The sequence below is a fragment of the Cornus florida genome, unplaced genomic scaffold (genome assembly GCF_030987335.1).
Source record: "Cornus florida cultivar Cherokee Brave unplaced genomic scaffold, ASM3098733v1 CherokeeBrave_3.0.0_Hap2_Chr11, whole genome shotgun sequence".
Lineage (NCBI taxonomy): Eukaryota > Viridiplantae > Streptophyta > Magnoliopsida > Cornales > Cornaceae > Cornus > Cornus florida.
Window position 1 is genome coordinate 85,912,676 of NW_026775581.1, and position 15,678 is coordinate 85,928,353.

The following is a 15,678-nucleotide window of genomic DNA, read 5'->3' on the forward strand; positions in this document are numbered from 1 at the left end:
AATATGAACCCGGTCTTCTGTTCCCAAAGAGGTGGATCAATGGAGATCAAAGAGTCAAGAGCGCCCATCTCACACACTCTCTCTCTCTAAAATCACAAACTTATAATGGGTGGTGATTAATATAGAGATTATACAAAGCTGCTGAGGCAATTTCAGTGAACCAATTCTTGAGGTAAAATTTTACCACTCTTCTTTTAGTTAGGGCTCTAAAAATCTATATAAATGTGTATTTATATGTGTATATACGTGTGCATATCTCTATGAGTGTGTTTACAAAGCTGCTGGATCGTTTTTATTCTGTGGAACAAAAACTCTGTTTTAAAATTGTATTGCTGCTCAATCTCTGTTTTTTAAGTTTGTACACATGCCTTCTCAAAAGCTGTACCTTTTTTCAATTGAAACAAATGTGGAATAGATTGAATTGAAGTCTGATGAATAAATTGACTCGCAAATTGATGCTTTGTCGGTGAGTGAGACACTGAGGGTTTGATTGTGAAGCTTTTTCTTTGGTAGATTTTGGTATATATATGCTTATATGTATGTATATGTTTATTCTATGCAATGTAGCAATGGTATTAATACAGTGAAGGAGAAACACTGCAACTGTAAAACACCGCCTGGGTGTAATTTTAGTGAGATCTGCATGACATTCCTTGAGATGATTTGGCTTGAAATTCCTTGTGAAGAGTATATAAATCACATCTGGTGGCTTGGTAACGACCAGTATTCAGTCACTAAACTTGCTCTTCCGAAATGGATAATTATTTGTTAGATTTCAATTCTATATGGTGAAATATTATTTGATACCTTTCTTTTAAATATTATTAATTTGCAATATTTATATACATATATTGGTATTGTTGCCATGAATCTTGGGTGATATAATGTCTAGGAGAGGGAATTGAGTGATATAATATCGAGTAGGGGAATAAGGACAATATTATAGAAAGATCAAAACTTTAAAAAGTGAAATGTTCTTGGCTAAAAACTGAAGTTGACAAAACTAACTTCTTTGAGATCTTACCACGGTCGTTGTTCTTGGTGGGATTCAGAATGTTGAAAGATATTTAATACAGACCTTGATCTCTATAGGGAATCTGAAGTTTATTTTTTATTTGCATCTGTTTATTAATTTTTTTTTTATTTTTTATTTTTTTATATTTACTTGTTTTTCCTGGAAAGTTTGTTCTTCATTGATATTTAAGGCTTGATATTGGTTTTGAACCCCTAATATCGCGAACAAGTCCTGATTTATTACCTAGACATGGATTTTTTATTTTTTTATTTTTGATAAGTGGACATGGAAATATTAAGATACAATAATACATGTGTTCTAAAGCTGATCTTAAGATACAATAATAAATGTGTTCTAAAGCTGATCTTCATTCCATACCATTCGGATCTTTCCAGACATCCATGGTATCTAAGAATAATCTTTTTGCTGAAATTTATAGAAGTTTGATACTGAGTTGAGATGAGAAGCAAGTGAGCATTTTTGATAGCCTAGTATTCACAGCAGAAGTATTATGTATTCATAATCTCCATTTTCTTTTCCCTGTATTAGCTGTTCGATGGAAATTCAACATTTTCAAGTGTGTGTTAATCTGGTAGTGGGGATTCAGTTGATTTTTCTTGCTGGCATTGGCTCTTGCATGCATAGCTCTTCGTTTTCCAATGAGGTAAGTGGCTGTAGTGCTTTTTTCATGCTTTTTGATAATAATAATTATTTTTGTATTGAATAGGTGTAGTTAATTTTTTGGCTTTTGCTTTAGTTCTAATTTTTAATCATTCAACTTATGTAAGCCCAAATATGTAAAAAGTTCAGTACTACATTGTTTTAGTTATTTATGTTGCTTAATTGGACCATCCTATATTTATTCAACTTCTTGAACTTTGATGCTCTTTTTATTTTAAATTTTCAGGTGGGCAAGGGTAATTCAAATTATGATGTCAACAGCCGAAGCATTGAGGCCTTGCCTTATCTAGAGAAATATATATCGGAGTCTTATTTTGAGAAACATGATAGCTTACTTGATTCAGATTTTGAAGATTTCATAACCCATGAACTTCCCCTTGGATCATGTGAAATGCTGCAGGATAACCATGATCTTGTGCCAAGATTGTCAGTGCTGCATCGCCATCTAATCGGCGAAGGTTCTCATCGGCATCTATCTTCATCCATCACATTTAACATCCAGTCGGGGTCCATATCTAAGCTACCTGCACACTTTTGTGAGGCCATTATCATTGAAAGATTGCCCTCTGGAATTTTTGCAGATCCATTTGAACTTCAACATCTTATCGAGCGTGGTGGTAAACTCCTATCCGTATTCTTGAAACAAAGTTGGCATAGTTGTCTTTTCCCAAGGTTTAAAAGTTTCAATCATTTGATGCAGTCTTTTTGGATGCTGCTGTGTTTGGAGACACAAATTTAGAGCTCCCTTCAGTTGCTTCAAATCGGTCTGTTGTCGAGGTCCACCTTGGTGTTAGTCCTGATATATTATCAAGACATCAGAATAGATTGGATATCACCGTTGAGCTTCCATTACATGCACGTTACCCGGTATGTGAAAAAGTGATTTTGAAAAGTTAAAAAGGTTTATCTTTAGATGTAACTTGTAAGGAATGTTAGATTATCAATTTGCTAAACATCAACCTAGAGTTTTATGCTGCTTATTGAATATTCTTTTTTTCTGGAAATGTCTATTGAATATACTTCAAATCTCCAGTTTTCTGGTTAACATCGATAAGGATGCTGTTTACCAAATTAAATGGTTGTTTTCAGTATGTAAAATTGTACAAAGTTGTATTATCAACCCATATAGAAACTATATTAATAAGAACCCCTTTTTTTTCCTCAAACCCAGAGCCCCTTCCTTGGGAAGAAAAGAAAAATAAAAATTTAATGGTGGAAGAGCTAGATACTGAAGCATCCGTTGTCCCCCATAAGTGTCACATAATAGAGAATATATATCCCGAACCTTGAACCCTGCGCCTCGTCTTTGAAAACTGAAATTTACAATAAGTGCAGCCTTTCAGTCTTCTACCATCTCTTCCTATTATACTTCTCTCGCGTTTTAGAATAAGATTGCTGTCTGATGACATGTCATTGGAGGGGTAGCTTCAAAAGACTTGAGGACTTGTAGAGTCTGATTTAGACATAAAATAAACCATGCCTTGCAGAAATTTAATTCTTTATCTCCCAGCAATAAATAGAACACTTTGTTCTCTATAATTTTGCTAGAACAAAAATCCAGCAGATAGTAGTCTTTTTGTGCTTCAATTAGACCTGGTATTCAATCGATACTTCCAACTTTGAAGGGCGGGTTATCTTTGAAAGAACTTATATACCAGACGTTGTTATTAGACTGAAAATCACGCATTTTATCATAGTTTATATGGAATAAGATACCGAGTGTAGACCAGGGCTGATGTTAGTCTCGAATACTGAATCATGAAGTGTGCTAACAATTTTTTGAATTTTTTTCTAAACCTTACCTATTATTCTCTACAGTTAAATAGGTATCATATCTTTGTTTAACATTCTAACCTTGACACTAAAGGACATTATTATATGGTAGCTTTAAGATGGAGTAACAATAATAACAACAACAACAACATGGAGAAGATATGGGTCCACTAAATAATAGTTTCATATTTTATTTTTTTCACAGTGTTGGAGCTACCCTTTATGCTTCTCCAAAATCCTATATGAAGAATCTGGAAATCCTATTTTCAGCTTTGCTTGTCCTTTGTGTGGCTTGACTGAGATTCTGTCCCGGAGTCTAAATGTGAATTTATGACTAAGATTAGCTGATGAACCTGAATTGTGTACATGTGAAGCAGTAGGCAGTATGTAAAAACATAATCATGGCTTTACTGGTATCTCCTAACTAGCATATTTAGTAATATCAAATTCTATAATTATGTTTCTTTGCTTCAAAAGTAATGAAGTGCTTTTGTTGAACATCCTATGTAATATAAAAATATTGCTTCAAAAGTAATGAAGTTCAGAAAACACCATTTTATTTCAGAAAACAAAAGAACATTTAAGGTGTACCAAGGAATTTTAGTCATTTCCGGTGTTCATGACTCTAGGGATTTAATGATTCCAATGCTTGGACACACTCATGGCCATCAAACATATAGAAATTGGGAGGTGCAGGGGATCAAGTCCCACTAAAGGAAAGAATAAAATCAAGAGTGCTCAAGTGGTATAGAAATTTGCACTGTTCATTATTCGAATCCTTTATAGTTCTAATGGGTCTGTAATCTATTATTTTCTGTTGCGTCCCTATACAAGAACTATATATATATATATATATTATATATATTTATATTTCAGTGACAACTGAAAACGTGCAAGTATAAGCTTGTAAGACTGCTTATAAATTCTGTTCTTCTTGCAGCCTGTAGGAGAAAGTGGCTTTTCAACCGTTGCATTTGGTGCACCTGACTTGTTCATGCGTTGCAGCTTGAAAGGAAGATCAAACAATCAGAGCTGCTTATTTATGTTGACCAATAACAGTGCTGAATCGGAAAGTGGTGGTGTTGTATGGAAAGTACCTTGTGGGAATAAGGAACACGCCAGAGCTGTGTCCACTGTTACTTTTCTTTCAGCCGTTGTATCTGCTCTTTTAATTGTCTTGACATCCATCTATAAATCAGACATTCAGAGCTATGGAAAAAAATGAAACAATCTAATATAGTGATCATTCTCTTTGCTTGATAACTTTGCATTTTAACAACAGTGGGGACTTGTTTCTGCATCGCATATTGTCTTAGCTCTTTAGCATCATATCAACATTAGAACACCGTATCTTGTCACTTCAAGGATACCCTTTGTCTGTTGGCTCGTATCATCTTGGGATTGAAGAATCGACTCTGGTTGTTTAGAGACTTTGACATGTGTGGCTGTATCTTTCTCTTGACATCACATCTCTTTTCAGTTCAGCTCGTGGTTGTGAAGATTTGAACTTAAAACTGAATATATATGAGTTTCAATGCATCCTTTTGAAAGGATTTTGCTAAAAAGGAAAGAGGATGTATCAAGATTTTACGGTAATATTTTGTTTGAATATGCTATGTTCTTAGTCTTTTGCGTGATCTGCAAGATGGGTATATACTGCGATATGTGAGAGACAATAAACATTTGTCAAGTTTCAACGCCTTCCAGCATCCACTAGCAATGTTGATTTCAGAAAGAAAAAAACATCAAAGGCAACCTTTTTGAACATATGAGAAGTGTTTGACACTAACACTGGTAGATGTCAATTTTTTAAAAATTAACAAATCAACAGTGCCATTCATTGATCAAACAGATGACAAGAACCCAAATGAATTATAAATTTTTACAATGAAATAAAATGGCCATTAAGAACAGACCATGACACACACAGAACCCAACACCAATCTACAGAAGACACAATCCCCACCCCACGATTTGAACAACTCATGTTGTAACTGTTATCATAATTTTTTAACACAACCCAGACATAAAAGTGGCTCCTTCCAGTCAGTCTTGATGCATCGGAAAACCACATAAAAACCGCAGACATCAGCAGATAGATTGCATCTTTTCCATAAGCGCATCCTGTGTTCTCTCATTTTATCCAGATTAAGCCGCAAGTACTACGATCACAATAAGGAGCACGATACCAAATATCACCAACAGCAAGCAGGTCTGCATTGAAAATAAAAAACGTTTAACAGAAATACCAGGCACATTAAGAACGATCATTTGGTATCAAATATAAAAGATGGAGATAAAGATTATGGATTAATAATTCATTGATAGGTTTAACCCCATCAATAATGAGCTGCAACTAAAGCAGATTAAAAAGCAGGCATGTCTGAGTCGTTAAAGTCTACAATACCCCGCCCCCGCGGGGGGGGGGGGGGGGGGTGTTGTTACCATATCCCCAAGGTTCTCAATAGTTGGATGCGGTAGTGGGACCCACTTAATGGACGATCCAACGGCTGAGAGGCCCTGGGGGTACGGTACCCCCGGGTTATTGTAGACTTTCTTGTCTGAGTCCCACTTTTGTTACAAAGCTTAACCTAAAGAGTGTCTCAATAAACTAAAAGTCCGTTACAGGTGAATTTTATAGAGATCCTACCAAAGCAACCCCCACATTCAGTGGTACCTCATGCACAAACCATAAAATAATGGTGCTTTGCACCTTAACACATCATTTTCAAAAAACAAATAGAATTTGTCATAAATTACCAGAGACGAGTTTGATCTTTGGGTCTTTGCCGCTTTGACAAGCTGAGATTTTCCCTGTGCTGTCGCAGCATGAGAACCCTCGATGTTGGAGCCAATATCATCTGAAAAATAAATTATATTGGATTTTGCAAATTGAACCATATAAAAATTGAATAAGAAAACTAAGTATAAAAGTAGTGAATTCCCATAATTAAGGCCCGACTTACCGATCATGGCTCCTTGCTCATGGACCAACACTGCGAGATCTTTAAAGATCTCATTCACCTCACCAATTTGTTGCTGGATTTCTTGTATTCCTTGCTCTCTTTCCTCAATTATAGCCTCATTGAAGACAATCTCATTGTCCAACAGCAAAACCTCCTGTCTGCAGCACAAATCAGTAGGAAACTAAGGGGACTAAAGTTCACAGGAATACAACACCAGTTCTTCAACAGAAAGATTCAGATTGAAGTAAAGAAACCATTTAACTGAGGTAGTTCCCTAAGTTTGTTGAAATAAGATTTGATGTAAGGCATAATCTAACCAATGGTTAAAGAGCTTCACTCACTATACGCAATGGTAGTAGACCATCAAAGTCATGGCTTTCAATTTTAATAATTTTGGTAGGTAAAAATAGTGCAGCACATCTTTAAGAAAGGGGAAGAGAGGATTCTCTTTCAAATTTTCAATAAAAATTCTAAGCTGCCATAAAATATTAACCAATTTCTACCTTTTCCTGTATAACTTCTCAAGTATTTAAGAAACTAACAATCAATTTAACCCGGTGGCCAAATAACTGCTGAAACTGAGGACCAATTTGGTAACCATGTTTTCAATTTATTTGTTATTCTTTCAGAAATTTAGAGAACATAAAAACAAAAAGGCGGTTTGTAGTTCTTTCAGGAACTGTTTCCAGAGTAGGACCCAGAATTGAACACAGGAAAAAGAGGAGAGGAAATAGAACTAATGTTCAGGGGACCATATTTAATAAGAGCCTCATCTTCTCCTCTTAGCAGGAACTTCTGGCTTCCAATATATTTTAACCCTAAACCCTTAAAATGTGGTCATCTAACTTCCCCAATCAGCTTCCAACATACATTGGCCCACTTGCTTAATCTCTGGATATTTTGCAGAGAAAATGTGGACAAAAAATTTACTTCCATTCATGCTAATAAGATTTATGATGTCATATATGCATTTATAAGTATAATTCCATCACCAGCAATATAAAATGTGGGTCATTAAGTTGCAAGGGAAACGCATGGATGGCATGAATGGAACAGGGTAAATTAGAATGGAAAATCCCAGTCACCCACGCTTTGAGAGAGAGAAAAGAGGTGTCCTAGGAGCACTAGCAATCTTGTTTTAGAAATAATTGCTCTACTGAAAGGTTAGAAGTGATACTCTGATCATTTTGTGGTTTTGGGGGTTGGGGAGCTGAAATATGGAATCTTAGAGCTACTGGCAATGATCCTCTTTAAGGAAATAGAACTCCATCCGTGCTTGTAAATTTAAATTTTATTGCAGCAACGAGGAGTTGGGGACTAATGGAAGAAGAAAGAAGTTGGCAGCTCTTACAATAATGATCTTTTATTAAGTGGATATATCTGTTTTCTTTGTAATTGTAAGTCCCCATTATATATATGTGTGTGTGTGTATATACAAGTGTAATTGTAAGTTCCTTTTTATCAGTGTTTGCAACTTCATAGTACACATGAAACAAACTGCTTGATCTATGTACCTTGATTCGCAATGTGCAAATGCTTTGTGACCGTGTCAATTATCAATTGACCATAAGTGTTGATTAAATGAATAGTTGTGATAGATAAGACTTAAATTTTGAGAACAGTATTACATTTCATATGCTTATGCTCTAGTTTTTATTTTATTTATTAAAGAAAACAGTATTTTTCATTACCAACCATGTTATAACTTTTTTGTTTTCATTTTCTTGCACATCAAATCTGTCTATAAAACATGTTTCTTGTTTATATTTTGCAGGAAATAATACATGCTTCTGTTTTCATTTTTTTTTTGAACTGAAAACTGGTAAAGTTAGACCTCGCCTTCTAGCATTGTTCAAGGCAATTTAGCAGACAAAATTATATTGGACCGGTGCGTGCAACAATATATGATTGTGTATAAATACAAAGCTTAAACCCTTCCCCACTCCTATTCTTGGGGAAAAAAGAGGAAGAAGAAGAAGAAAAAAACCGCCACCACAAAAAGAAATAGAGAGAAGAAAAGAGAAGTAAAATAAATTCAACACTATCTAAGGTACTTCAATTACATTATTTCATAAATACAGAATTTCAAAATTTCTAAGAACAATAATAAGAAACAGAACCAATCAATTAAATAAGTAAATAAATCATAACATGAGGAAAACTCACCTTCTAGATTCAACAAGTAGAGCACGTTGTTCTGCACTTTTCTCTGTACTTACGTCTAGCTCACTGGCTGTATAGCTGTCAAAATTGTATGGATGAGCCCATAAGTGATGTGCGCAAATAATGTGCTTGCAACCACTAACATTAACTAATAAATGCCCAGAAACTGCCTACAAAATTGCTATAAAAAATAAAAATAAAAATAAAAAATCACATTTAAAGGTTAGAGCCAATCATCAGCCAGGGCCTGAGCTGAAGGTGGGCTAGAGGGTAGTAAAATAAGGGTTATTAATGGAAAGTTTGCAAAAGAATGGTCCCTTGGTCCCCCCATATATTTTTTTTTTCAAAACCATTTAATGGTCACTTATTAAGTTTGTAAAAGAAATTTACGTGTAGTCTCTTCAAAATCAATTGAACTTTTTTGTCTTGCTTTTTAGAAATCAAAATGTAATTTAAAAAAAGTGTCCACAATTCGTATCAATACTATTCCCCCCCCCCCCCCCCCCCCAAGAAAAAGAAAAATAAAAGTAAATAATAATAATAATAAAGAAAGAATAATTCTGGCTCAGCCCCTGCCATCAGCCACTGTTATGCAAACGAGATTCAATTTCAAGGAACCTTCTACCATTGTGGCATTAATCCTCCTACAACAATTACCTGGAAGGAAGAACAGCTTGGGGAACAAAAGGAGTATATGCTGTCTCTCTCTCAGCTGCAAGCCGTTGAGCCTTCTGAAACTCTTTCAAAACTGCTTGGAAATCTTTTGCAAGTTTAGCATCTGCAATCTTCTTGCTGGCCTGCACAACAAAGTTCATACCATAGTTAGATACATGGATAGATGGGAAAATGGATGGGTGGATGGATTAGATGTACTGTAGAAACAGAGAGAGACTTGAGTAAGTTAAATGCCTCTCAAACAGAGGCAATAGATGGCTACTTCATTATCTCAAAGTTAGGAACTCGAAAAAACAGACGTGAGAGAGAGAACTCCCAGTACCATTAGACACCGGCTTAAAAAAGAAAACTTACACTAACTTCAGCATGATGATCTGTTTCACTAGCTTGTTTTAGTTTAGCTGAAGTATCCTTCACCAATTGCCCAATATGTTGCCTTGTTTTGTGCCTGCCAGTTAAGCAAATTCAGTATAAGGATCACCGCAAGATGTAAGTCTATCGTGAAACTCGTTCCAAACGCTCAAAAGGAATAAAGAAATTATGCAACTCATTGCAAACTAAGTATGAGGACCACCATGAGAATGTCTTATCGTGCAACTTGTTGCAAATGCTCATAGGGAATTATAAAAAAGTTAGTTAACTATAAAATTTCATGTATCTAGGCATATTTATTTCTTTTTAATTCAACTCCTGAAGTTCCATTCGTTGATATTTCTTATAATTTCAAAAGTTTAGCTGAAAGCCTAAGAGCAAATACAATAAAGTATGACGCAAATTACTTATCAAAAAATAAATAAAGTATGAAGCAAATTACAAATGCAATAACTTGCCTAATGATCCTCTTAATTAGAAAATTCTCAAGCATAGAATTAGACTGTCTGAACTTGGGGGATGGTTGGTGTGTGTGTGGAGGGGGGGAAATTAAAAAAAAATACCACATGGAATACATTAGTTGGTCGATTAGTACTCAAGAAGATGATATATTTATCTATTTGACAAATAACTTTCTCATCTCACAATTGTTAATATTTCAGTACATGTCACTATCCCTGTTGTAGATAAAACTTGGTCCTGATAAAAGGTCAGCATCATAAATCCCATCATCGTTATCTCTAAACCATTCAGGAACTGATTTCACCTTGAAGGCAGAGATCTTTACTCTTTTGGAAGGCTCAAGGAAGACTAAGAGCTAGAGTTTCCTAAAATATTGGTGAAGTGGGCTTATTAAATTATGCATTTGGTTTAGATTGGCTAGTTGAGACTCGTGGACTACAGATTTGATGCAAGGTTAAGGACCAAGCTAGAATAGAAATTAGTTGGCGTTGGGTATAATTACACAGACCTCCCCATTAGTTCAAAAAATATCATTTACCTCCCCTGAGTTATACTCCTTTGTAACAGTTTCTACCTTTCCATCACTGTCAAGTGTCAAGTCAATGCCGTTTACTGCCAATGTCATCAAAATGAATTGTAAAGTATGTTAAGGCATAATTGTCCAATAAATGCTGTTTCTATTATTATTTTTTTCTTTCTAGAGAGAGAAATGGTACAAAAAGAACACAAGGAATAGGACACAATCCTTTTAGTTTATGTTGATTTTATATACTTGTCATTTTAAAAGTTATTAGAAAATTTAAGGGTACATTAGTCCTTTTGCCATCTCCTCTAACAGTCCGTAATGGATTTTTTTGACAGGGAAGGTAAGTGTCATTATTTAAACTAGTGAGGTCCTTGTAATTATCCCTAACCTCAGGATGTGTGTAATTCTCTCCCCCCAATTTATCTATTTGCCACATCCTTAATGAAACCTCCAAAAGGATCTATGTTACATGGACTTGAGTAAGTGTGTCAGGTGCAGGTCCATAACCAAGCATAGGACGTGTCAAATCCAAAAACAAAGAACACAGGGACACTGCTAGTATTCATATTATTTACTACTCCCTCCGTCCCAAATTAAGTGTCCTCGTTGGTAATTGTAACTCACAAAAATGCGAGTTACAATTACCAACGAGGACACTTAATATGGGACGGAGGGAGTACTTATTTTCTATTTTCTAGACTAAAATAATGCCTTAATATAGAACAGTGTCCAATATAGGCATTTCACTCATTTTGAAATAATAATATAATGAAATTGAATTATATGATACACTTTTTAGGTGCATGTCCAATCAAAAGTGTCGGACACATATGTCAGACCCATGTCTGTGTAATTGTGTCCGACTCAAGTACTTAACCTACTTTTGAACAGTCCATGTAACATAATTGATGATTGTACCTCGTAAAGAAGTATGATTTTTGACCTGCAGATTTGATTATAGGTAAGCAAAATTTAAGATCAAATTATGGCACAACTCAAAGATGTGATTGCAGGTGCCAATGAAATGGACTGATGACTACCATTATGTGAAGGAGGCAATAACAAAAACAAGATTCCATGGAGAAATTCTCCGATTTTCTGCATCATGAAAATGCTTGAAAAATGGTTTGGAGATCCTAATCAACATTATCAGTCAAACCTCTCTCAGCATTATCTCATTCTCTACTCTAAGAGAATCTTCTTTAGCGAAAAGACCCTAATGAGTTCTTCTAAAGTCCTTTCGGCTCAGAGATGTTCCTAGCAGGATTTTGTCACTGTTTCTGCAATATTGAAAGCCGAATTGATCTTGTGAAGACAGACTACCTTAGTCAATGTGTTAAGCGGAAGATATGCTTGGCGATCCCCATCCAAATCCGCTTTTGACTCATCAAAAGTCCCCTAAATCAATTAATTAATTATTAATTGATTCCCCTCAGCTTCATTTGGGATTTGGTAGCAATGATTTGTGTGGCCTGATTCCTTATCCCTTAGTGAGAAAGGTTTAGTTTCCTTGAGACATGAAAACATGGTCAAAAACTAGGGGAATGGAGGGTCATCACCTGATTGCCGATTTGGTCATTCGATCACCACCTCAAATGGGACCTCTCCCTCCGCTTTTGGGGGCTACAGTGATTTTTTCTAAATTCTTATGCTTTAGGCTTTTGGCAACTAGTGGGCACTGGAATACATTTGCATGCACATTAAATCTTTAGAGTTACTTTTTCCTAGCAAATTAGCAACGCACTTTCTTTATGAAACTTCAACCTGAATATGGTGGTCAATTTAAGATAAAAGGAAGTAAGTGGGTATATGCCAACAAATTAGAGAGAGATTTGATGGCAAATGGCCAGGGATCAGTTCATGACTACATTGTGTCACATAAAACACAATAACTTCTATAAACCAAAAGTATTGCTGACATAGGTGTAATACATATCTCCATTCCCAAACACAAGTTTTCTATCATCGAAACTGTTCTGTTATATTTTGCCATTTCAATTTAGACTTTTGAGCCATCCACATCACTATAATTTCTCAACATACCACAAGTTAACATACTATACATATTAGGCGTTCGTTCAAGACTCATAATTCAGAGCCACTTAAAAAAAGCAACAATCTTGAAACACCATCATGCTGAACCTGAACCAATTCAACCGAAAAATTGAACCCGCTACAAATTTCATATGCGTGTATGTATTATATATAATATACTCAACCAATTGAAACCTAAGGATTGGAAACAAATCAGACATGAAAAAGAAAAGAGAGGGAAAAAAGAAAAGAAAAGAAAAGAAAGAAATCAAGAAGATGGCTCTCACAGCTTGTCACGGAGCTCGGGCGTGTCCTTAGGTGTACCAAGGGTATTAACCAGCCTCTGAAACGTAGAGACGGCGGTGTTGATCTGAAAAATTCCGGAAGCAACGGCTTGCGTTGGGTCTTGTTTGCCATTGATGTAACCTCGCCTGGAAGCCAAAGGACGACCCGCTTCGAGATCTTGAAAGCTCATATCTCTAAACCCTAACAGTTATATATATATATATATATATATATATATGTAACTCTATATATATCGATTGAATTGAAATAGAATTGTTGTAAATTGCAGGTGGTGGATTAGGGTTAGGTGGGATATGGGTAATTCCAGCAGTGATAGGAAGGTGAGAAGATTAGTTAGGTTGGGGCAAGAAGAAGGAGATGAAAAGAAGGCGATGATTGAGGAAATTTTAGAGAGAGAAAGAGAGAGGAAAAGGACACGGTGCTTTGATGGACCTTTCAGAGGAGAGGCACTCTGTGCTTGCTCCGTTGTTATTCGTTGCCGGCACGTCAATGTGGACTGACAATGTGACACGTGGATTTTGGTTGTTAAAAACAATTTAATGTGCACTTAAAAGATCTTAAAATTTCAACTACTGTATTACTATTCTAGTACTTACAAATTAAAATTCATTACTTCTTTTAGTTTGTTAATAAATTAAAAATTGTCGGTAATAAAGAGGACACCTTTCTGGTCCAAAATAAAAGAGGAAGGTTAGATAAAATATTTACAATTATATGAATAATTGTTGTTTATTTAAGTAGGCTAAATTGCAAAATAGTTGTTGAGAGAGTAATTTGTAAAATAAATTACTGGGGTGTAAAAATAATATTAAATAAATAAATTACTAGGGAGATAGTTTAGTAATACTTTATTACATATTAAATTAGAATTTTGAAACAAAATGAATATGTGAATTTTATGATAAAAATAAATAATAAAAAAAGATTTATGTACTTAAGATACCACCTCCGAATTTATACTATTCGTAAGCCCTTCTCTAATTTCTTAACATTTTTTTTTTTTTAAATACAAACAGTCTAATAAAATCACATTAAAACCCTTATGATTTATACTTCATTAACATAATACAAAAGGCCTAATTAAACGTTATTAAAACCCCTTATTATTTATACGTCATTAACATTTTAAAATTTATAGCCAAAAATTAAAATTTAAAAGCAAAGAAAAAAATGCTAAAAAAAATATTGCTTTTTAATAGAAATTTTATTTTAGTTAATTATTATTTTATTATTTAAATTTTTTTTTTTTATTAAAATACATATTCACGACATATCTATATCTATACTATTTTAAACATGTAAGACCATTATCTACTTTCTTAATATTTTTTTTTAAATACAAAAAGTATAATAAAGTCACATTAAAGCCCTTATGATTTATACTTCATTAACATCCTCGTTAAAACACCTTATCATTTATACCTTATTAAAATTTTAAAATTTATAGCCAAAAATTAAAATAAAAAAAAAAGAGGCTAAAAAAACAATTTATTTTATTTAATCATTATTTATTATTTTAAGAATTTTTTTTTATTAAAATGCATATTCAAGATATATATATAGGGAAGCATTATTAGCACTCCACTTTTCTCCAATTATACTCAACTTATCTTTTTCTTTTAAAGAAAATGACAAGAAGGTCCTTCAATTCATTAATACACCATGCCTTATTTTATAAGGCAAATTAGGTTAGGTTAATTTTCAACTAGATGAAGATTTTGATTTTAACTTTCGCTTATACTCCAACTTAATTTTTGACCTTTGATACATGCAAATTGACCATTTTACCCTTAACTTTTTAATAAAAAATATCTATAATCTTAAATGACAAATAAAGCCCTTATGTATATATATATATATATATTCAAGCACTGTTAACTACCGCTTACTATTGTTTGGATTGAAATTATCTATGTTAACTACGCTTACTATTGTTTGGATTGAAATTATCTATGTTAACTACCGCTTACTATTGTTTAGATTGAAATTATCTGTGTGTCCATTCCATCCATTTGTATGGCTTGCTTGGGTTGGTTTCTGTCTATCTCTCTCATTCTGCTTTTCTTGAACTGACCCGCTCTTTGCATTCTCTTTCTTTTATTTCGCCCTGTGAAATATGTATAGCTGGAAGAGAAGGGGAATGAACTGCTAAATGCTCTTTTCGTAGATGGGGATGAGACAAAATACATGATTTAAACAGCCATGGGGCTTTCTCAATAGGCAGTGAATCACTTCAGTGAATGATGCTGAATGTAAAAACCACCGGCCGGAATAGAAAACAATCAATTCTAATAATAATACAAAACAATAAAAGAAATTTTCTTTTAAATAAATAAAAAAAACCTAAATTTAGTGAACACAATTCAATAAACTAAGAGTAAGAAGAAGACAGGACGCTGGTTATGGTCAAAATCCACCAGTTCCGGTGGGAGAGGTAGTCGAACTTTGATCCTCCCGGCGTCCATGACGTCGGGATTGTGCCGTATGTCGTCATTTTCGGCGAGTCTCCGCTGAAACAATGTCAGTGACTCTCTCTCTATTCGAATATAGCTTCGCCGACCACCGGAACAGCCATGACCAACTCCATAACCGCCGTCGATGAACCCATACAATTTCGAGCTCTATGCATTGATTCTGCCGCCGATGCCCATGGTGGTTTGGCGATGGGTTCGTGGTGGCCGTCAATGGAGCAAAGTGAATCGGGG

General features: G+C 34.6%; 2 protein-coding genes across 2 annotated transcripts; one reads left to right on the forward strand and one right to left on the reverse strand.

Annotated features, from left to right (window-relative positions):
• The first annotated feature begins 16 nt into the window (after positions 1-16).
• On the forward strand, positions 17-5,085 carry LOC132286232 (uncharacterized). The gene is made up of 5 exons (XM_059788503.1): positions 17-172; positions 1,565-1,679; positions 1,923-2,313; positions 2,397-2,563; positions 4,410-5,085. The coding sequence occupies exons 2-5, from the start codon at positions 1,572-1,574 to the stop codon at positions 4,692-4,694; spliced, it is 951 nt and encodes a 316-aa protein (XP_059644486.1). The 5' UTR covers positions 17-172; positions 1,565-1,571; the 3' UTR covers positions 4,695-5,085.
• A 151-nt stretch (positions 5,086-5,236) lies between these two features.
• LOC132286234 (syntaxin-22-like) lies at positions 5,237-13,424 on the reverse strand. Its single transcript, XM_059788504.1, has 7 exons — positions 12,955-13,424; positions 9,628-9,721; positions 9,256-9,395; positions 8,602-8,676; positions 6,436-6,593; positions 6,230-6,330; positions 5,237-5,683 (listed from the first exon to the last, which is right to left on the reverse strand). The coding sequence occupies exons 1-7, from the start codon at positions 13,140-13,142 to the stop codon at positions 5,618-5,620; spliced, it is 822 nt and encodes a 273-aa protein (XP_059644487.1). The 5' UTR covers positions 13,143-13,424; the 3' UTR covers positions 5,237-5,617.
• Positions 13,425-15,678: the final 2,254 nt, after the last annotated feature.